We start from the raw sequence: 23,718 nt of genomic DNA, 5'->3' as shown, positions 1-23,718 counted from the left end.
TAATGGAAGCTATAGTACTTTTCACTTATTAAAAGTTTAAGTAAAGAAATTCAAGATTCAAATTCTAAACACACACAAAACTCACAAAACAATGTTAAAGGGTAATTAATTCTTCAAGCATAAAGCATAAACATAGAAACAAACAAATAATTTTGAACTTCCCATTCAATCATATCAAGTGCATAAAGGCACAATGAATTCATATAAGTTGCTAAAATAAATAAGCTTTTATTAACAACCTTGTATCTCAATTGATTGACATTTTTTAGTTTTTTTCAATAGAAATATTCATGATTTAAATCATCTCAATTGATTGACACCACCACCCCTACTCTCCGCCACTACTAACAGTCTATTGCTACCAGTCTTTGCCACCATTGGAAGCCAGTTGCCTTGCCGCTACAGGTAGTTTTCATAGCATTTTTAACCAAACAATTGAATTTTTTTTTTTTTACCTTATGTAACTTTACGCTTTGGAAAAATATTTTCCATCTTTATGCTTTGGAAAAATATTTTCCGTCGAACCAAATCAATATTGCCTAAGGTGCGGATTCAAATACGTGTCATTTATTGTGAACAATGTTATAAGATTTTATTTTTATTTATTTATTTTATGAATAAGAAAATCATCCCAACCAAAATAAAAATAATACATCTCAAACAACAAAAATAACAATCCCCAGGTAGACAAAGCACCTTAACAACATTTTCCCCATAAAACACCTAAACAACTACCTAAATACAAGCAATAACATCTACTCCAAAATTAGAAGACTACACTGAAACAACACCTCTACCATACAACTCCAAGAACAAATGAACCAATCAAAACCCCCCAAAAAAAAAAAAAAAAAATGCCAAATCAATCAGTATGCAACTACAGGCCAGGAAATAGAACAATAATCTTACAGCTTGTGAATTTCAATGTTACACCTTTTTTTTTTTTTAGAAGAATTTTAATGTTACACTTGATTATAATAAATTTGATATAATTTCTAAAGATGCAATCTTGGTCAATTAAACCAATAAAAAAATAAAATATGATTAAGAGGCTTATGATTTAATGTCATAATTGCAACTGAATTTTTTTTATATAAAGATCCCCAAATTTTTTTTTTTTTTTTTTTTTTTATACAAGATAGAAATTCTACTCTAACCTAATTTAAGTGTATATGTATGTGAAAACTCCCTCCTAGAGACTTGAACCCTGGCTCTTACCCCTCATACCCCACAAACACTTATAATTGTGGAGTGACCATCGCACCAAGGGTGTACAGTAGTAAAGATCCCTAAATCTTATTTGTAATGCTAACATGACAGTATTATTTAGTGTAAATAATACAATTAACTAAATCATTAAATATAGTAAGGCTTCCAATTGTCGTTAATCCCAAACTTGGTTAAAGACGAAACTAATAATTCCATCTCAACACGTAAGAGCATTCTCATCAAAAATGCAAAAATGCTAAAAGTGCTATTAATAACATCAAACACACAAAAAACAAACTACATCAAAGATGTTAAATCTTATAATTTTTAACACCCAGCTACAATGGGTTGCCATAGATGACAGCTCATTGTAGCAAAAATCTCAAAACTTAAAATAGTTTTTTTATTAAGTTCCTCTCTCTTTCTCAATAAAATATAATTTCTCTCTCTTCCTCATTTTTTTTCTCTCAATCCAGTTTCAGCCTTCTTCCTTCTCTATTTTTTTTTTCCCTCTCCAGTGCCTCTCTTCTCCCTCTCTGGATTCATGGTTGGCATTCTTGAGTTGGAGTCGGCCTTTTTAGCTGGAGTTGAGATCGAAGAGGCTAGGCCATTGGGGTGGTGGTTATTTTTGTGGCTAGGGTGGGTATTGGCTAGGGTTTTGCGGTGGGTTTTAGGTGTAGAAAACTAATCTGAAGAATGGAAGAACAAGGGAAGGGTGGTGGGTGGTGTTGCTCAATAGGTCTCGCTAAGTTACTAATGGTGCTTTTTTTTTTTTTTTTTTTACTTAGGTTGCTGGGTAATGGTGGTGGGTTTGTGGTTGTTGTGTCATGAGTTGAGGCAAAGAGAGGATGAGAGGGAAAAGTGGGTTGGTGTGCCATGTAGTTGGTGTGCCGTGGTAGTGCTGTGGGTAGTGTTGTGTGGGTTGAGGCCGGTGGGTGGTGTTGTGGGTTGAGGCCAGTGGGTTGTGTCGTAGGTTGAGGTCGGTGGGTTGTGCCATGAGTGGTGCTGTGGATGACGCTGTGGGTTGTGCCCTGGTGGTGCCATGGGTTTGTGGTGGCTTGGGTGATAAGAATAAAAAATGATAAATAAATAATATTTTAATGAAGTGATAAAAAAATAGAAATTTTGATATTAGGTGTATTGAAAAGTAATGTGTTAAATGGTATAAAGTTGGGTTTTTAGATGTTAAATGCTAAAAATTTTAAAACCCTATGCTCTAAAACAAAGAACCCAATCCAATTTTGTTCAACAATTGCAAAACAATAACTTTCATCCTTATTATTTTATTTTATTATATTTTTTAGAAATAACTTTCATCCGTAATTGACTTGTCTTCTCTTCTTTGCCTTTCACCTATGACAAAGTATATTTTTATTTTTGACCAATTCATATGCTATGCCAGCACATTTCTTTCTTGCACCTTATGTTATTTGAGAAAATAGGAATATGTACTTTAATTTAAGCCACCACCTTTCGTCTTAATTGCGAAGGTTTTTATTATTATTATTATTAGCTTATAAATCATTAAACCACAAATAAAAAAGGTCCACCTTCTACGTATGTGGTTAAAAGAAACAAAAAGAAGGATTCCAAACCCATAGACAACATCTTAGGTGTAGAAGTTTGATTTATATCTTCTTTTTTAATTTTTAATTACAATTGTAACGTGTATATTTTTTTTCTTCAAAATATTGAATGGAAAAGAAAATTTGGTCACAGAACGCGGTTGTGTAAGTTGGCAAATCATAGGCATATTAGTAGATGGATTGCTATTTAAGAAATTCAAAAAAAAATTGAAAAAAAATTATTTTATAAAAAGAAAACCGTAAATTTATTAAGTAAAAATAATCAAATCAACTAAAATTAAGCATTATGTGATGAAATATCTTTCATCCAAACTGAAAAAGTACTAACATAAATAGTGAGAATTTTTGCATGTTCAATTAAATGACTAGAAGAGATGATATAAACAAGGTAAAAAAAAAAAAAAGAGATGATAGAAACATTCTCATTTCTCAAAAAAATTGATAATTGCTATTTTTTTAAGTAGCAATTATCACTGTGCTTTTATTTACTAAAAATCAAATAAAAATGATTGGAGTTTAAATTTCTAAGAGAAAGTTTCACACATATATATTAGACTAATTTAGAATAAAATTTATATCTCATATTAAAAAAAATTGAATAATGATGAGATTTTATTGTTATAAATTGGTTATCTAAAATCAATCAATCAATCAATCCAACTGTTAAGACAACTGGGGGGATGGTGGTGCAACACTGGAAACAACGTTGTGGCAAAAGAGATTAAGGATCTGTTTGAATACTACTTATTTTGCTGAAACTGAAAATATATTACTAAAAATATTATAGATAAATGTAAAAATTAATTGAAATAGTACAGTGAAATTCATAAATAAATATTAAAAATACAATAAAATTATGAATAATAACAAAAATAAATTAAATAGTAAAATAATTTTTATTTTTTATTAGTATTTAAACGGAAGCTAAATCTCATCCAATAAATTAAAAAAAAAAAACGGCTAATTTTTAAAAAAGGTATAAAAAAAAAAAAAAATTGGCGTGAGCGTGAGTCGGCAAATGAAAATGAATTGAAGAGAAGTCCACTTTCGGCGTAAAAAGGGAAACAGTAATCATATCGTAAAGAAGACGCAAACGCGGGACGGGACCCACTATCAAATTATAAAAAAAACAAAACAACTCTCACCCAATCAAACTCTTCCTTCCTTCTTTCTTTCTTCTTCTCTCTTTCCACCATTTCCATTTCAGAGAGAAGAGAAAGTAAATAAAGAGGAGGAAGGAAAGGAAAGGAAAGGATCTCTCTCTTTGTACGGCTCCTCCATCCTCTTCAACCTCTTTCTCTCTCTAGCTCTATATCTCTCTCTCTATATATATTGCTGTTTACGGTCGAGACGAGAGTAGTGTTGCGTGTTTTACATTTTTGGATTGGTGATCTTTTGTTGAGGGTTTGGGGATCTTGTGAAATCAGGGTTTCTCGATATGGCTTCCAAGCGGATCTTGAAGGAGCTCAAGGATTTGCAGAAGGATCCTCCTACTTCTTGCAGCGCCGGTACTCCATTCTCTCTCTTATCTTCAACTTTGTTTATGGTAGCTTTGTCTTGCTTGATCTCTGTAGTTTTATCTTTATTTGTACTTTATCTTTTTTTTGGTTGATTTGCGAGCTTTGTAGCTCAACTGACACCTTCTGGTGTTTTCAACAGAGACCTCATAATATAAATCCCACCTACCCCAGCTATTGAATTATCAAAAAGTAGAAAAAAAAATTCAAAATTGTTGAGTGTATATGTATTTTTTAAAATGAATTTTGATTGATGTGGATAAATATGGAGAAGATGCATGGATTATGATCTGAATTCATTGCAAAATGTGTCCAATTTTGTGTATGGAAATTGGGTCATCGGCGTCTGAGTTGGCGGTTGCCCCACGTTGTATGGTTGGTTAAGGTTTTGTCTAATCTGTGAATTTTAGGCTGTTGGGTTTGAAAGGGTTATAGTATTTTTAGAGATTTTCGTGTGATGATGGAACGGATTAGGAAATCGAAGCTAAAAGTAGAAAAATTCTCTCTCCAATAATGGGTAAGTTTAGTGTGTACTAATTTTGTAGTGCTTTTGGCATTGATGATGGGTTTTAACACAGTTTGAAAATGCAATTTCTTGATTGCTGATTGGTGGTGCGTGTGTGAAAGGAGCGGGGATTTATTGAGCACCTGTTGCTTCATTATCCAGTGACTACTGGTATGTGGTCTTTTGTGTTTGTTTTGTTTGAGAGATATTGTGGGATGCCTAGGACTCTGTTTGAGATGTTGGAGTGTTGGTAAGGAAGATTTCACTGGTATAAAGTCTCAAAGATTTGGAGGGTTATGTGGACAATATGGCGAGACAGAAGAACATTGGATGGAGTTGCAAGTCCTATATATGCTATCAAACAGACTTTTTTGAGGTCCTTGTACACTTGGATGTGCGTGCCTTGGACAACATTCCCGCTTCATCTTTTCTTGACTTTCTATTGTATTTAATTATGTGATTGTAATTCTTTAGGAGTGGTTTGCTATGCATTCTGTGCATGTGAACCATCTCCTCTTCTGAATAATATAATTTTTACTTAGCAAGAGAGGGGGTAAAAAGGATTTTTTTGGGGGGGGGGGGGGTTAACATATTTTGGAGTACTTATGTCATTTTCAGAGATTATGCATGACATCGTAGTCTTCTCATATAATTTCGGTTTAAATGTACCTAGTTACCGTCAGCCACTATGACCTTGGAATTATTCATATATCTTGAGGCAATCAAACCTTGATCTTTTGAATGGGATGGAATTTAATATGTATTGCAATTGTGCATTTATGAAGAAGGGTAGATTCAAGGAACTCTCGATTCCATTATTTTTGGTAGTACTTGTTTTGTTTAATAACACTAGGACTTTATCATGCGCAGGCTTTATTGCCAGGATCCATTTTAAGGTACTACTGCAACACTCACAGATGTTCACTTTCTATAGTTCCTTTTTTATTTTAAAATTTTTTATTGGATAAAGGACAACATTTTATTAACATACAAGAACAAAGTCTCCAAGCAGTAAGTGACGGTACAAGTCAAATGACCACACAAAGCTCAACTAACTAAGAATAGAAACACACACTCTCCAGAGACTGCACACAACCCTGTTTTGCAGGAAATTCTTGAACCTACTATCTCCCACAAGCCTAAGTCTAAAATCACTTCTTATATACTTGAGGACGCTCTCCTCAGAGAGGATATTACAACTGTAGACACAGGCATCTCCCTTGATCAAAAGATAGAGATAGTGTCAGCAAAAGACTCTCTACTTATTCATATCTTTTTCCTTCAAAGCATGGACTCCCCAATGCACTGCATCATTCTAGCTTAACAGGTTGCATACTGCAGAGACAACCTTAAAATCTGAATGCAAATTTTCTTAGAGAAAGGCATTTGAAAAAAAAACAGTGAATGTTTCCTTGCTAACCCCAAGCTAGTAATCTTTCTATAGTAGTCAATCTATCTTTGGTTGCTAACCATGCCACAAAAGCATGCTTAAGGATATTACCCTTGCACCAGATGAGATTTGCCCACTCCTCCTCCTGATGTTTAACCTGGATTGCTTCCCAAGTAGACTTACAAGAGAAAATATTTGATGAAGGGAGCCAGAGTACAGAATCTGACTGGCCAGGTCTAATATGAAGAGATCCTACTTGAATTGACACAAGATCATTTGATCTAGCAGGTTGCCAACACCATTGACCATCTTTTAGAATACTTGATATTTTTGCATTTACAGTACTTGCAGCACTATGCAACTCCTGGTGGTCAAACCTATTGTAAAGAACCCCCAAAGAAGGCAATTTTCCAACCATTAAAAAACTGTCACCTGACTTAATCATGTGCTTAAGCACAGCTTTAGGCACTGAGTTCAATTCAGGAGCTTTCTAATTCTGCAGTCCCAGGAACAAACCTGAGGCACAACCACCATCCAAAAACCTTACCCTTCAAAAGAGTTGATGAATCTAAATAATTTATAGTATGTTTGCATAAATTGGGATGAAGTTGGACCACCATTATTATCTCTTAAGTTTGTGGTACAAAAACTGAATTTATGAGTGTAATGGTTCAGCCGGTAAACTCTTTTTTAGTAAGATCTTTAATTTATTTTAAAATATAACTTACCATTAAATTTATTAAATTTTAAGAAGTGCCACCTTTTCTTCTTATTATTTTTTTAAAGAGTTTTATAGTTGGCCCACACAAATGTTTTTTATGGGTGCAAACTATGAGGGGTATTCTAGTGCTGAACATATGGCACTCAAATATTTTCTAAATTTCAGTGGGAGCAATTGCCTCAACTCAATGTAAGGTAGTTTCACCCATGCTTTTGTAATGGCTGTCTAGGTGTTGAAGTTGGGACCAAAGAATTTGTTTTTCCTGCAAAAGTTTACTCTAGTTAAGGACTTTTGATAGCTTTGGATTTTTGTTCCATATAAATTGAAATTTGTAATTTGTTATGAACATCAATCATGAAGTTTTGCAATGATTTGAGGATCCTTGTCTGGAGTTGGATGGGGAGAGTGATGGTAACCTTTGAATGGAGTTGGGAGAAGCATGTTTGGGTGGATTGTTGTAGTGATACTGTCTACTTTGTGTTGACTGGACCAATGATCGGGCTATGCTACCATTCTCCTGGTTAAACTGGCAAATCTGGCTTGGTCTTCTAAATTTTAATATTCTTCTTGACCTGAGCTACCCACTGGGGTCAACGCATGGAAGTTTGATGGATCAGAAATCAAAAAGATGCTCTACAGTTTATCAAAAAAAAAAAAAAGATGCACCTACATTTCTAAGATTTGCAGGAAAAGAAAAATTCTTTTTTCTCTCAATACCCAAAACTGAAGGAAACTCTTGCTCTAGTGTTACATTGGCAACCATATTCTCTCACTTTTTTTGGGTTTCTGTATTACGTCAATTGTCCATATGAGTTCTTTGCTGTATTATTGGAGCTAAAGCTAATGTATCTTCTTGTAAGAGGCGTAAAATTTGTGCTGCAGTATCCTTTAATTGTTCTTTTTTCATTTTATATACATTTATTTTTACTTATTGGCTCACAGTATTGATCTTGCAGGCCCCGTTGCCGAAGATATGTTTCACTGGCAAGCAACAATAATGGGTCCTCCAGACAGTCCTTATGCAGGGGGTGTTTTCCTAGTTACTATCCACTTTCCTCCAGACTACCCATTTAAGCCCCCCAAGGTACTTTGTTCCTGCTTTATGTTTATATTGGAAATTATTCATGCACTATCTTAAAAGTGTACTTTATATAAATTTCCATCGTTCTTAGTTGCAACTCTGAAGTTTACTCATAGTGCTGCTGAGATTGAAGTGTGATTGGCTTTGAACTTAAGTTAATCTCTACTATAGTGTGCTGTAACATACTGAGTCTTTTTTAAGCTGTTATCGGTGTTACTTATTTTTCTTTTTGTTTTTTTGGCTGCATTTACTTATTTTATGTTGGAAGCATTTATTGTGTTGTGTATTTATTTGAACTTTTTGAATGGAAAACAATTTATTGATTTACATTTATTTGTTAATTGCACCAGAGGATTTGGCTTCAATTTCTAAAAAGAGGTGCCAATGTGAGTTTAGAATTTTGGGATGTATATTTAGGAAAGTCAAACATGCATGCCAATAATAATAATATTATTTATGTACATTGTGTTTTGAAGTATCATCAATCCTTGATGTAGCTCTCTCTGTCTGTTTGTCTGTTTCTCATACATTATGTATCATGCAGGTTGCATTCAGAACAAAGGTGTTTCACCCAAATATAAACAGCAATGGGAGCATTTGCCTTGACATCTTGAAGGAGCAATGGAGCCCTGCCCTTACCATTTCCAAGGTATTTGTCCTGTAACCTTGTAAGCACCATTTTGTATATGGAAAGGCCCTCATCCTAGAAGTTATGGATTACTGGTTATCATAATGCCATATTTCTGGCGGCTTACATATCAAAAGATTTTTTTGCAAGCTTATGATATTTTACGAATGAGAGTGTTCATCTTTGGCAGCTTTAATATGCTGAATCATTGTGACATAGAACTGATAGATTTATCTCCATTTCTTTGTATCTCTTGGTGGGTTGAATAGACGGTCAATTACAAATTATTAGTGCACCTGTATGTAAGGATGGTAATGGGCTGAGGCCGGATAGCTCTGTCCCCCTTTGTGGGGTGAGGAAAACTTGCATGAGGCTGGAGCAGGGCATGTTGGGGCCAAGCCATTTTGCCACCCTATTGAGGTGGTGCCAACACTGATGAGTGTAAGAGAAATAAGAGAGAAAGGGGAAGGGTGATGGTGAGAGTACTGAGAGAGAAAGATGCATATTTTAGATGGTAATAGGCTATGTATAAAATGATTAAGTTCTACATAAACTACATAAATAATTTAAACACACACTGTGAGATGGGGTGGGAAAAACCACTGACTGGGCTGGTCGGGTTGGAGCCCTGGGGGAGAAGGTGGGGAGGGAATATTTTGCCATTCATAGGGGGATACTACTGATACAGCCGTTGAATGTTTTTTGTTAATAATGAGCCTATATGAAGTAGGGCATCATACTCACGTGTTTGCTTTCTGATGGATGTCGTTATTTGACATCTTAAAAAGTACCAATTATAATTTCATTTCTGTAGATTTTAATTTTTTGTGATTGATTTTATAGGTACCCCTAGAAATATTCCTTTGTCAAGCTTTCTCTATTCAATTTAACTGAGTAAAATCAATTTTCAGTGGGTAAAAATTGTTTGTTCTGTTCATCTTTAGGTGTTGCTTTCAATCTGTTCTTTGCTGACGGACCCAAATCCTGATGATCCTTTGGTGCCTGAGATTGCTCACATGTATAAGACAGACAGGAACAAATATGAAACAACTGCTAGGAGCTGGACCCAGAAGTATGCCATGGGCTAAACAAGCTTTGGTATGTGAGGGGAGGGCACCCTTGTTTTCTCTGTATTTTTCAGCCTATGTATCAATGTTTGTTGTATCCTCTACCCCAAAATGAACCAAAGAAGAGGTTCATAACATTTCTCAGTTAAAGATGAAAGAAACACAAACACATGTTTGATGTCTTGTTGTTGTATGGATAATTGGATCTTTAGCACAATGAAATATGTCTGTATTAACCTTGTTTCCATAATCCTTCTGATTAGTGAGGACTGCATCGCCATTATGGTTTCCTTTTTTTAATTTTCTGTTGGGAGAGGATTTTTCTGGTTTGGTCTTTCGTTAAAAGGAGGAAGAATTTTCTGTTTTGATCATCCTAGTGATTCTTGATTAAGTATGGGATTCTATATGGGATTAGCTGAAAAGATAAGTTGGGCTTTAGCAATTCTTAATCCTGTTGAGTTATTGATATCCTTTGGATTGGATCCCAGCCCTGCATTTGGGGAGGGAATATATGTCTAGCTTTCTTTTATTGCTTGGTAATCGTAAAACAGAGAGAAGAAATGTGTGTTTTGATGACATGGCAAAATCCAACCTTTTTTTTTTTAGAGCAAAATCTAACTAATTCATTTTAATTGTAATAAGTGGAGTAGCCAGGATTTCTATTTAGAGAAGTAAAATTAATTTTAAAAATATTATTTGATATTAATAACAAAATAACTAAAGTGCAAACTAATATGCTCATAAAAAATCTAATATAAATGTAAGTAGTAATTCATTTTTTGTAAGTTATAACTTATTTTTTCACACGTTTAATCTACTCAAGTCTTTTTATATTTTGAAATTGTTGAATGATTTTTTACTCCTAATAGTCATTTTTTTTAAAAGAAAAAAATTTAAATTCCTAATAGCTTATGCATTTGGTATAAACTGTATTGAGATTTAGTGCAATAGCAATACATCATGCAATTAATCATAGGGTATAAAAAAAAGATGTTAAAAAATAAAGTGAAAGTAAAATAGTAAAAAGTTAAAGGTTAAAAATTATTTTATTCAAGAGTTGAGATTAAGAATGACTTTTGAAAATTTTAATCTCAATCTTTAATTTGCTATTGCATGTTGTAATAACTATTGCACCAAGCCTCAATTTGTATAGACTTATTTAACTTTTTGCTGGAAGCACGCTAAAATAGATTTGTATTTTGAAAATGAGAAAGTGAACTTTTTAAAAATGGTACATAAAAATAAAAAGTTTATAGAAAAAGCACATAAATACATAAAATTTAGACATTTAACTCTATTTCTTAAAATATGGAAGAGAAAATTGTAAAAAAAGCCTTAGGGCATGTTTGGCCACTTTTTTTTTTTTTATACCAATTTTCTACTTTCTAGGCCAACAAATTTGTTTGGTAACTCAAAATAGACGAAAAACAAAAATGGTTTCTAAATCTCAATTTTCGAAGAATAGCTGATAACTTGTTTTCAGTTATGAAGTCTAGGCTTCGAGACCTAGCTGAAACAAAAAAGTGAAACCAAAAGCACAATAACAAAGTCCAAATTAAACTTGCGGCCAAACCCAAACCCATTGCTCTCTCCTCCCTTCTTCCACTTTCCTCTCGTCATCCATGAAATCATTTTTGGTTCACAGCATGATGTGCAGAATCACCAAAGATGACAAACTTGAGCATCAATTAGCAGTGATACATGAAGAAATGACCTAGGCCTAGAGTTAAATGAGATTTCATGTTCAAGTTTTGGTCTTATGTTTTAAAGATACAATGCCTATACGTTCGGACTTTAGTGAGCTTGTTTTAGTCTGGCAACAAATGCATGTACCTGCTATGGTGACATGTGATTGTTTAGACACATCTTTCTCTCTCTTATTTTTTTTAAATAAAAAATTCATAAATTAGCTTAAAAAATAATATATAATATATTAGTTCATCACTTAGTTAATGGTCTGTTCTTCCCCCCAAAAATATGTTAAAAAGTCACAAGAAATTCCCATTCTTGTTTTAATAAACTAACCAAATGTGTTTTTAATTTTGGAAACACAATAATTTTTTTTTTTCCAAAACAAGTTTTTGGAAGCAAAAAACAAAAATAATTATCAAACATAACCTTAGCTTCTTATACTATTTAACTTATTTACTATTTTACCCATCAAAACCCAGATAAAAAAAAAAAAAAGATAAAAAAATATAGAGGCAGCTTCAGGGAAAATTGGGATAAACAGATTTTGTTATAATTATTTTTTGAGTAAATAAGTAATATTCTTTATGAAATAAGTAAATAACAACAACAAACTTTGTTAATATTCTTTATGATAAGTAAATAAGTAATATTCTTTAGATTTTGTTATTATTATACCCACAAAAACAACAACAAACAATTTTAAAGGCTCGTTTGATATGTATGTTTAAATAATAGTTTTTAATTTTTTTAAAAATATGTAAAAAAAATATATAAAAATACGTATAACATTATTTAAAAACTGAAAATATATATTTAAATACATATATCAAACACCTCCTAAGTGAGACAAGCTAAAAACTAAAAGCTTTCAATGTGTCACGGTCCTCACGGAGCAGGGCACCTCCTTTAGGAGTGAACTTTCAATGTGTCACGGAGCAGGGCACCTCCTTTAGGAATTAGTTCAATGTGTCACGGAACAGGTTCTCAATCCCCTCCTTTATTTTGTGTGCCAGTATTTAGTTGAAGTTAGGAGTGAACTTTTGTACTATTTTTCTCTGTCAGGATTCTAGACCAGACTGAGCTCGACCTTTCAAAATTCAAATACCACCTCCCCAAGTGTTAGGTAAAAGGTCTTGAGTTTTGCAACAATTTCGGCGTGATAAATTTTGAACGGTTATTTATTACTTTTACACGGACAAATTAATTTTTCTTCTCTACCACCTTTCCCCGTCAAGTGTTAGGTGAAAAAGTCTTGAGTTTTGCTACAATTTTCACGTGATAAATTTTGAATGGTTATTTACACGGACAAATTATTTTTTCTTCTCTACCACCTACCCTGTCAAGTGTTAGGTAAAAGGTCTTGAGTTTTGTTACAATTTTCATTTGATAAATTTTGAAAGGTTATTTATTACTTTTACACGGATAAATTTTTTTTTTCTTTACGTAGGATTTGTTTGAATACCATTTATTGTTAAAAATTAAAAACTTAAAATTGAAAATATTATAACAAAATAATTTTTAAATATGTGAATAGTACCGTGAGATTTAATTTTAAAGAAAAATTTACTGAAATCTATACTTGCGAGTTCTATGAACAGTACACGGGACTCACAGAAAAAAAAGCAAACGCGCATTTTCAATGGAATCCAAACCCAGCCTTCGAGTCTGCTTGCCATATCAAAATTGTGGCCCAAAAAAAAAAGTTGTGGCACTTAATTTTCTCTTATTGTTACTAATGGCATACTAATGAGAGGAGACCAACTTTTGAGCTTGTCAAGGAGACCTTTTATATATATATATATATATATATATATATATATATATATATAAAGAACTACAACCAATTCCATACTTATTTTCAAACCTATCTTATTATGATTGATTGTTTGTTACTTTTACATAAACTTATCACTTTTTTTTTCACTACTCACAGTCAACCATATAGTTATGAAAATATATGCGAAATTGGGTGTGGTCTTAGAATTTTATAATATATATATATATAGAGAGAGAGAGAGAGAGAGAGAGAGAGAGAGAGAGAGAGAGAGAGTAAAAATAAAATCGACAAACTTGGAAATGAATTTTAGTAAATGTAACGGCTAAAAATATTTATGCTCTCACCTTACACATGAACAACCAGCAGACAGTCAAATGACTCAAACCCCAAACACATGACATTGTCCCAATTTGCTGAAACTAATTTCCTTGTATAAAGGCCCATTGAAAGTTGAAACTTCAAAGAAGCACGTGGGAGATAAGAGGAAATAAATTAGTAAATACTTGCATCATGCATTTGTCAAAGAAATCCTCAACTAACTCTCTTTCCAACTTATTTGGAAAATCAATTTGGGTTTCATTGTTCATGGCCATTAGAGCAACTAGTTTTTCACCCCATGCATATTCATGAATCCATTTAAAAATATACAATAAGATGCATAATATAATTCATATATATATAATTTAAATATTATTGATAATTATTTTTATATTTTGTTAACTCTTTAAAATTTTTTGTAAGGATATTATTAGGTATAAAATATAAATTGTCATTTTTTTTATAAAAAAATTATTGTGAAACACTTTTTAAATTTTTTTTTTTTTACGATTTATTTATTCTAAACTCTTTGGTTTTTGTATTTAAAAACTCACTTGGATGAATATTTATGATGTGGTCCCACATTTGATTTTAAAATTAAGAAATATAACTCTTTAATAATAAATAATTTAGAACACATGACGCAAAATTGAAAATCTAATTTAGAATTCTAATTTGGAATTCTAATTTGAATTTCTTTTAGTTTCACCCATTGTTATATATATATATATAGAGAGAGAGAGAGTAAAATATTCTGATTTTTGTTTATATCATGGATGATTGAAAGCTTTGTCGATTAACACACTTCATTTTATGAAAGGTTCTAAAAAATAGTTTTAGGTGTTTTTTTTTTTTTTTTCCTCTTACATGAGCATCCAAAACTGTCCAAAACTTTTTAAGTATTTGACTAATTCTCGGATGCGTGTAATTCATATAAAACCCTTTTTAGAGTGATATCAAGGTGTTGAGGAAAAGACTTAAACGCTGATAAAATCACGTGAGACTTGAAAATCACTGTATCAACCCTCAGCATAAAATTCACACATCTTACCTATAGCTACATGCCATGGTTATAGCAATAATCTTAGGTATCTTAATACTCCCTAATGTAACTTTCACTGCCACCACAACCACCTTTGACTCTTCTTTATACTGTACATACATATATACATAAGAGCACTCTCATCAGGTGTGTCAAATGCCAAATATTTGGCATTTGACACACCAAACACTAAAAACCAACCATCATCAGATCTCTCAAATCTCAAAATTTTTAACACACGGCTACAGTACCGTCTCATATTTGAGACGGTACGGACAAATGTGCCAAAATTTTTATTATTATTTTATATACTTTTTCTCTCTCCTCCCCAAACATATCTCTCTCTCCGCCTGGTTCTCTCTCTCCGTCTGGTTCTCTTTCTCAACTCTCATCTCTGTCTTATCTCTCTTTCCTCAGTCATTCTCAAACGCAAATGCAAACTCAAGGTCTCCCTTAAAAACAAAACACAAAAACTCTCTAAAGATCACTCAAAAACAAAACCGCCGATCAATTTTCCTAATTCCCCATCTCTTTTCGGCACTCCCTCTCAACCTTCGATCTCTCTTACTCTGACCCAAACTCTCATCTCTGTCTAGCCCTCTCTGTTGCTCTTTCACAGCCATGCTGATCTCACCACAGTGACCACCACGCCGCATCGCCGAGCTTCGTGCCATCCACCATGTCACGCCACGCCGCGCCGTCAAGCTTGCCGTACCATCCGCCACACCACGCCACACCGCCGAGCTTGCCGTGCCATCCATCCCCACGCCGTCGATCTCTCACAGTGTGAGACATTTCTTATCTTTTGTTTTCTGATGGTGGTTTTTTTTTTTTTTTTTTTTTTTTTTTTTTTTTTTTTTGCCGTGGGTTTTATTGTTGTGGCTATTGGTTGATTTTCATGAGTTGTGGTGGTGGCTTTTTTTGTTGTTGCCAGTAGATTGTGAGGTTCAGGTTTATCTAGAGGGATTGGAGGTTGGATTTGTTTGATTTGGGATGGGTTTTGAGGTTTGTGAATGTGCTGGGTTGTGGGTTAATTGTGGCAGTGGTATTGTAATTTGGTGGTTGTGGTGGCTGTCGGTGTTGTTGGTGTGGCCGTGGTTGTTGTTGGTGGCCGTTGTTGCGGCAGTGGTGGCTATGCCGTTGTTGCTGTTGTTGATGAGAGGAGTTAATATATTATTTTAATGTATTGTAGATATTATTTTAATGTATAGAATTGAAGTATAGAACATCTGATAAATGATATATTGTAAAATGATGTGCTAAAATGATAAAGTTGGTTTTTGATGTGTCAAAATGGCATTTTTTATGAGAGAGCTGATGAGAATGCTCTAATATTCTATAAAGAAAAACCTCAACAAGTAATATCTACCGAAGTGGTCGGCTACTGGGATGGAGCTAAAACCTTAAGTTAGGAAGCAGTTGCTGTGTGGCGGTCTCAACTTTTGATTCCACTATTTAGAGCGTGTTTGGTTTATCAGTTTAAACAATAGTGTTCAGTGTTTAAACACTGAACACTAGTGTTCAAAAACAAAAAAGGACGTTTGGTGTGTCATTCCTATTCAGGGATTGTTTGGAAAATAGTGTTCAAAAATCAGTGTTTAAAATGATATTTTTGAAATCATCTCAGACCTGTTTTTAAACAATAAAAACTAGTGTTTTAGTGGCAATTGTGTAATTATGTTGAACATTGTATGGCCCACGTCAGACATCAAAGCTGTATTGTCTCGGCAGTCTCACCCATACAGTCCTGTTAGGCATTAAAAAAATATTTTTTGAATAAAAAAATGTTTATTTTGGTTAAAGGTGTCAGTTTTTTTATTTTATTTTTAAATCAAACACACATACCAAACACATTTTTATATTTTTTTGAACACTAAAACATGTTATTTAAACTATGATACCAAACACATTTTTTTGTTTTATAAACACTAAAAACACGTATTTTAACAACACTTTTTAAACAACAATTTTCACATCTTTTTAAACAACAATTTTTAAACTCTATGACCAAACGGGCCCTTAGTTGTTGAGGATTTTTTTTTTTTTTTTTTTTTTTTTTTTGTGTGTGTGTGTGTGGGGGTAAGAACAAAATTATTTTTGTTTAGAATTTTTTAAAGGGTAAGGTTATTTATTTTGAATAAAATTAGCTAATTGAGCTTAATTTTTTTTATAGTTTTAATGGTAATTTTTGTTGTTGAGTTTTTTTTTTGGGCTTGTATATTTTGTTTTAGATTTTATATCTATAAAATTTTTTTATGATCACTAAAATGAGAAAAATACTAGAGTTACAAGTTTTTTATATTATAAATTACTAATGTGATAAGTGGTTACTAGTAAATAAAAAAAATGATGTGAGTGGTGTATCTATATGTGAACCAATAAGAATTTGCTATCAAAACAGTTTGTAAAAATGTTATAAAAAAGTTTGTAAGTATAGTATTACTCTTAAAAGATCAATGATATTGTTAAAGGAAAGAAAATATAATTTTATAAAACAAAATTGTTAAAATTAATATATATATATATATATATATATATATAGAGGGAGGGGGTCCAATGGCCCCCCTAGTCCGAGGGGGGTTCCGTGCCCTGGTGGGCTATTTGGACTGAGAGACAAAGACTACTCGGGTCCATCTGAAAGCAACTATTCTTTCCCATTGGCTATTGAAGAACTGCACGCCTTTCTCAAGTTCCTGCCACAAGCTCCATCTTCATTCTTCAGCAGGCAAATATGCTGGTGACACTTCAAAAAGTATCTGAGTGCCTAAGTGAGTCGAGGCTATGCCTTGTTGCCATTACGAAATTGTTCCAGGCATTGAACAATCATCTCAGAATGTGTCATATAAATTACATGAGTATTTGTCGCTTAATATTAGGGACCATAATTTGACTTTTTGTAACTGTTCTAAAAATATGTTAGTAAGTATGATATTGAATGTCATAAAAGACTTGATTAGCGATTAACCTGTTAAATCCAGGTCATAGACCCCTTGGATCAACCTTGAGCCAACCTAATAATTCTAAATCAATGATAATCAAATGACATTTTATTTTATTTTTTTACATTCTCGATGGAAAGGCTTGGTGTTTGAATTATGTTTATCATGTTAATAGTAAAAGGGTTTATAGAATCCATAGGATTAATCAAGGAGGTCTAATTATTGGGAAAACAGAAAATAAGACAAGTTTATGGTTAAGTATCATTATTATATCATTATTATTTTGTTTCTCAAACTTATCTTATTTTCAAAATAAGATAAATTTCAAAATAAGATAATAATGATTACGTATTTTTTTTTTTTTGTCAAACTTATCTTAAAATATGGGCAGCGTATCATTTTCATTGACATTGGTTATTTGAATGATGATTCTTATATTTATCTTCAACCCCAAATAATGAAACTTGCAATTTTTTTTTTTAAAAAAATATTAGAATTATGGATTATATATAGAGAAATGATATGTCTACAACATTTTTACAACAAATCTTAAGTGCCAGGTTGTTACTGGTTGTTATTGTTAGGGCAAAAAAGTAATCTTAGTGTTAGTTTCAAATTTGAACCAATAACAACTAACCACTTGTGATTTGTTGTAAAAATATTGTTGACGTAACATCTCTTATATAGATATATAAAAAAGAAAAATAAGTATGGATGTAAAATGTGTAATAAGTGAAAACAAAATTGTTTGTAAAAGGCTTTTTTTGAAGGTAATACTTGTTTCACATAAATTGTTTTGCACAGTATATATATATAACCTGAAACTGTTAAATTGGACTGTGTGTAAAACTAGTTTGTGCATAATAAACACAATCCTAACAAGTGTGTATGGTTTTTTTTTTTTTTTTTTAATAAATAAATTAACTAAACACACAAAAAGAATGAAGACAATGGATTAAGAACATAAAAGTATACCATCTAGGTCTAAAATAAAATTGTGTTACTGGCTTTGTTCAATGACTAAAACTTTGAAAAGCACAAACACATGTACAAGTATGGATATGGATACAAGTATGATACGGTGAAATGAACAATTTTTAAAAAAATTATATCATGACATAATTGATATATCATTAATACGAATAAGAAATGAGTACAATAGCCTAAATGAAGTATATGCACTTCTTAGACGAAACCTAATATTGGCTAGTGAGTTAACAAGTATTCTCAACTAATAAATTGATTTGTACCGAACAAATTTTGACCGTGTTAAAATTTGTTGGCTATTTATTGGTTGGCTATTTATAAAGCAGTCGTCGCAAAGATACCAGTATTAAAGAGGTCCAGAAAGTCAAAGTTGTTTGGAAGAATTCATATTTAGGTAGGTGAAAGAATTGATAAGTCAGTAATAAGCACAGGAGTCCATAAAATCACTCATAAATGGTAAATCTCAACCTCCACCCATTCCTCTCCTTTTTTTAAATTAATGAACAGAACCATTGTCCTTTTCATGAATTTGAGAGCCAGCCAATCTCTTTCCTAGCCATCTTTTGAAGTTAAGACTTAAGATTATCTGTTCCTCAAAAAAAAAAAAAAAAAAAAAAAAGAAAAAAAAAGAAAGACTTAAGATTATCAACATATATACATCCCTAGCTAGAATGATAATTGATGATTTTTTTGATGATGACTTTAATAATAATAATAATATTTTTTTTTTTTGAGAAACCAGACTGGAACACCAGACTGGGCTATTATTGAAACTAGTCGCTAACCCGTGCGATGCACGGGAAAGTTGTTGATAATAACATGTCAATCAATTGACACAACTTCCCTAACATTAAAAAAAAAAAAACAATATCAAGGTATAAATTATATACCAAAGTAATAAAATCTATCACATACAATGAGATATCGTGGTAACCAAATACTTGAGATCATAATTTAGAAAATATATAACTTGTATAAGTACACTCCAATACAATTAATTACAGATAAATTAAATTCCAAACAACACCAGCACTTAGGATATCAGCACAAAACAGCAAATTGTACAAAGTAAATATTCAATATATGGTGTATCATTAACAATAGTAATAAGAATCAAACACAGCTTACCTTGATTAGATCAACAATAGAGCATCACATTTCTTACCTATCTTCCTCCTTACGACTCTCCATGTATTATGGCTTCTAGAACTCATAAGAAATTTCATCAAACACCATGTGTACATGTAAAAGAAACAACACTTAATGAAAGTGAACATTACTAAAAATGTCCATACTCAACTTTAAAATAGTAGCATAATAGTCATAAATCAATTCAAAACTATAAATCAATCCAAGTACAAAGAACTTGGCCATTTCATTGTACTTGGATTCCAAGGCCAAGTTACAACCCACAGCTTGGTATTTGTTAATTAAGGGCAGGTAAAGAGGAGTATTATCCTCCTTATTTTTCTCCCTCAATGGTCCAGTAGAGTGATCTTGCAGCTGCTGGTAAGTCCATATGACCAAAAGTTTCACTATATGCAGATGGCCAGCATTTACTGCTTCATGAAGAGGAAGGTTGCCGCTGGAGTTCTTTTCTGTGACAAATTTTTGGCACAGTTGGATCCTGAGGATTGCTTGTACAAACTCTTCATCGTCTGAGCTTGCAGCAGCAAGATGAAGGATTGTATTCAATTCAGGGGTTTTGTCATAGAGAGGAGAAAGTTCCATATCATGCCTTCTTTTTTGGATTAAATCAATGTCCCTATCTGTTATAGCCTTGTACAAATCAGGATCCATGCTTGTTGCAATCATCAAAGTTCTGCCAGCTTTGTCTTCTGACTTGCTGAGAAATCCATCTCTCTCCACCTTAACTGTGCCTGAGTTCCCACGAATTCTCTGCATCTTAGAATTAGTAAATGCTGTATCCATCTGTGCTTGAATAACTCTGCCTGAGATCTTGGGAGCTCTCTGCATCGCAGCATTAATATATCCTGCTGTTGCATGAGCAGTTCGCAGTGCCTGCAATACTGTAATCAAGAGATGTTACCATTAATTTACAAAATAAGATAACCTAATCACGAAGTTTGCCCAGTATATGTATTGAGGCACAGTGAAAATGAAAAATTCACCATCAGTGGCAGTGTGAAAAGTTTATTGCCTGTCAATTAGAGAATTGTCATGGGGGAGGATAATGTTGCTTTTTTGGAGCAAAGCAATATTCTCACCTTTTTCATGCACGCACAAGCTGGAGCTACTCACACCATTTTCAGCTATCATTGAAGGGCTGTCATCAACTTTGACTGGCTTGTGGATACCTCGATTTCTCTGCAACGTGTAGCTGCTCACACTGTGTTCTTGAGCTATGTCCAATACACGATTAATGTTTGGAGCCGTACATAATAAAGGAAAGGTAAATACTTGACTGTCCATAGAAAAATGCAAGAAAAAAGAAAAATGCAAGCACCCGCAACAAAGTGAAATAAAATAGAATACCATAGAAAAATCTTAGTAGAAATAACATAAAGTAATTCACAATTGGCAAATCAACAAAGCAAATTAACAAAGGTATCTAAAAGGAACCTTCACAATTGATTGTGCTTCCATTGTTTTTTTCCTCCACACCCAAACAGATGCTCAATTTGGTTAAGTTTGTCTGATCGTGAAAATACTTTGGAAGCTTTATAACAATCAGCTACGAAATCAGAGAAAGAAATCAATTTAAAAAATAATAATAATAATTTAACAAATCCTTAGGTGTAAATTAATTGAAATCAACAATAATCAAACTGAAAGCAATTCAAACATTAACGAATTAGTAAAAATAAATAAAAGTTAAAACGTTTCACAGATATCTGATGCGATTCGTACTAACAGATTTAATCATAAAGAGAGAAAAGAATTACCTTCTTTGGAAGAGTCGGCAGTTTTAATCAAACTGAAAAGCAATTCAAACATTAACGAATTAGTAAAAATAAATAAAAGTTAAAACGTTTCACAGATATCTAATGCGATTTGTGCTAACGGATTTAATCGTAAAGAGAGAAAAGAATTACCTTCTTTGGAAGAGTCGGCAGTTTGGGCTAATACCTTAGAGGGAATTAATCTCGAAAAGAACATATTCGATACAAACAGATGCCTAGTAAACTAAAATTAAAACAAAATCAAAAAAGACAGCAACTATTTTATTTTGCTCGTGCTATACAGAATATTCAGGAATAATCGAGATACATAGAGCACAATTCGATTCAATCAATTTTTATATTTTAAATCAATAATTACTAATTAAGAATTATCACTCAGAGATGTTAATTCAATACTAATCATAACGCACAACACATACTTTAGTCTCGAATTTCTCTGATCAATTCAAAACCCTAATTAAGAGCGAATTGAATTGGGATTTGAATTCATACCTCACTCGCTCACTCACGAAGAGGAGTGTTTACCTTCGTAATCGGGGCTCTCGTCGAAGTTCTTGGAAGGGTACTTGGCGCTGACCATGCCGACCTCGAACACCAAGTCTTCGCCGGTGGATCGGATCCCGGTGGGAGAGTGATCTTGCAGTTGCGCCGAGCTCGACGGAGAAGTCGCCGGAGGTCTTGTTTATGGAGTAGCCATGGACTGAGGAGGGTAAGAGTCCGACTGGGAAGCCATAGTTGGTGAGCTCAGTGTGGGCCGCGGATAGGGATTGGGTCAGTTTCGGGTTCGGGTCGGAGATTTGGGCAGAGATGGGTATGAGGAGGATGAGAAGAGCGAGGGTGGTGGAGAAGAAGAAGAGGGATTTTGGGGTCATGGTGTTGAGTTTTGAGTTTGACTGACTGATGAGAAGAAGAACGCGGTGTTGTGTTTGTGCCTAGTAAAATTAACAGATGCCTAGTAAACTAAAATCTGGGATTAAACCCAGATTTTGAAATCCAGAGGATGAAACCCAGAGGTCTGCGTTAGGAAGGGGTGAAGTGGTTAGAGAGAAGAAGGTTTTGGATGAGTATACTTGAGGGCTGAAAGAGATAATCAAACGGTGGGGCCGACAAATATAGAACTGGAGAAGGGTGGCGCCGGAGAAGGTGGAGCTGTTGAGTCGTTGAGCTGCGATTTGCGTGTGGGGGAACGGCAAAGCGTGGTCTGCGTTTTGGAGGAAGGAGAAGGTAGAGCGTGTTAAAGGCTTAGGGTTCCTCTGATTTTGCGTTTAAGTATTTTTTTGGGTTTTAGAAAAGTTTTTTATTTTTTGGTTTATGATTTTTTTTTTTAAATGATGTGCTGATGTGGAAAAAAGTTTTTTATTTTTTGGTTTATGATTTTTTTTTTAAATGATGTGCTGACGTGGAAAATTGTGGGAGCTTCAAAAGCTTCGGTTTTATATATATATATAGATAAGAAAAACTTTAAGAAACATCAACAAGAACCAAAGGAACAAACTCCTCCGGAATGTCTTCTAAGCAAACTTGAAAATCTAAAACTGCCTTAGCTTTTTTTTACCAGTGCATCAACAACTTTATTACAATTGCGACAAACATAATTAAACTTCGAAAACCTCAACTGGCATGGACGAAGCTATATATGAACTAGGGGGGCAATGGCCCCCCCCCTAAATATATATTTTTAAAATTATTAGTATATTAATAGGTATTAATTTTAGTAATTTTGTTTAATAAAATTACACTTTGCCCCCCTTAACAATGTCAACAATTCTTTTACGAGTAATGTTATAACTATAAAATTTTTTATAACGTTTTTACAAACTATTGAAATAGTAAATTTTTATTGGTATGCACACTTGTATAACTTTTTACTTACCAATAACCACTTATCATATTAGAAATTTATAAAATTTTTGTAGTTTTAGCATTTTTCACATTTTAAAGGCTATAAAAATTAATAGATTAAATCTAAAACAAAATATATAAGCCCAAAAAAATTAGCCCAACAACAAAAATTACCAATAATAAAGCTAAAAAAAAAAAAAAAAAATCCGATCAACATATTTTATCCAAAACAAACCACATGATCCTTTAAAAAATTTTAAACAAAAATCCTTAGTGATAAAGCAATAGAGTCAAAACCCAGAGTTGCCACACACATTGAGTAGTACAGTCATCCCCTAAACTGGGCTGCCTCATGAAGAATATCATCAATAATGTGACCATTAATGGATTGGTTAGCACTACCATCTGAAAGTCCTTTGATCACAATCTGCTAGTCACCTTCGAAAAGCACCTTGTGTAGACTTAGTTCCTTGGCAAACTGAATGGCTCGACG

General features: G+C 33.1%; 2 protein-coding genes and 1 pseudogene across 2 annotated transcripts; 1 reads left to right on the top strand and 2 right to left on the bottom strand.

Moving 5' to 3' along the window:
• Positions 1 to 3,972: 3,972 nt before the first annotated feature.
• Positions 3,973 to 10,004, top strand: LOC115960138 (ubiquitin-conjugating enzyme E2 10). The gene is made up of 4 exons (XM_031078877.1): positions 3,973 to 4,303; positions 7,885 to 8,012; positions 8,554 to 8,658; positions 9,582 to 10,004. The coding sequence occupies exons 1-4, from the start codon at positions 4,234 to 4,236 to the stop codon at positions 9,723 to 9,725; spliced, it is 447 nt and encodes a 148-aa protein (XP_030934737.1). The 5' UTR covers positions 3,973 to 4,233; the 3' UTR covers positions 9,726 to 10,004.
• A 9,715-nt stretch (positions 10,005 to 19,719) lies between these two features.
• On the bottom strand, positions 19,720 to 21,140 carry LOC115961216 (alpha-latrocrustotoxin-Lt1a-like). Its single transcript, XM_031080233.1, has 3 exons — positions 21,043 to 21,140; positions 20,688 to 20,822; positions 19,720 to 20,489 (listed from the first exon to the last, which is right to left on the bottom strand). The coding sequence occupies exons 2-3, from the start codon at positions 20,737 to 20,739 to the stop codon at positions 19,720 to 19,722; spliced, it is 822 nt and encodes a 273-aa protein (XP_030936093.1). The 5' UTR covers positions 20,740 to 20,822; positions 21,043 to 21,140.
• A 442-nt stretch (positions 21,141 to 21,582) lies between these two features.
• LOC115959033 lies at positions 21,583 to 22,593 on the bottom strand (annotated as a pseudogene).
• Positions 22,594 to 23,718: the final 1,125 nt, after the last annotated feature.

The sequence above is a fragment of the Quercus lobata genome, chromosome 9 (assembly GCF_001633185.2).
Source record: "Quercus lobata isolate SW786 chromosome 9, ValleyOak3.0 Primary Assembly, whole genome shotgun sequence".
Classification (NCBI taxonomy): Eukaryota; Viridiplantae; Streptophyta; class Magnoliopsida; order Fagales; family Fagaceae; genus Quercus; species Quercus lobata.
The sequence above is the reverse complement of the archived record's forward strand: the minus strand, read 5'-3'. Positions and strand labels throughout refer to the sequence as shown.

Bases quoted from the DNA above. Each gene is read 5' to 3' on its own strand.
- LOC115960138 (XM_031078877.1), top strand. From the start codon at position 4,234: ATGGCTTCCAAGCGGATCTTGAAGGAGCTCAAGGATTTGCAGAAGGAT. The intron at 4,304-7,884 runs GTACTCCATTCT...TTGATCTTGCAG, and splicing joins TCCTACTTCTTGCAGCGCCG to GCCCCGTTGCCGAAGATATG. The intron at 8,013-8,553 runs GTACTTTGTTCC...TGTATCATGCAG, and splicing joins ACCCATTTAAGCCCCCCAAG to GTTGCATTCAGAACAAAGGT.
- LOC115961216 (XM_031080233.1), bottom strand. From the start codon at position 20,739: ATGATAGCTGAAAATGGTGTGAGTAGCTCCAGCTTGTGCGTGCATGAA. The intron at 20,490-20,687 runs GTGAGAATATTG...TCTTGATTACAG, and splicing joins CTTGTGCGTGCATGAAAAAG to TATTGCAGGCACTGCGAACT.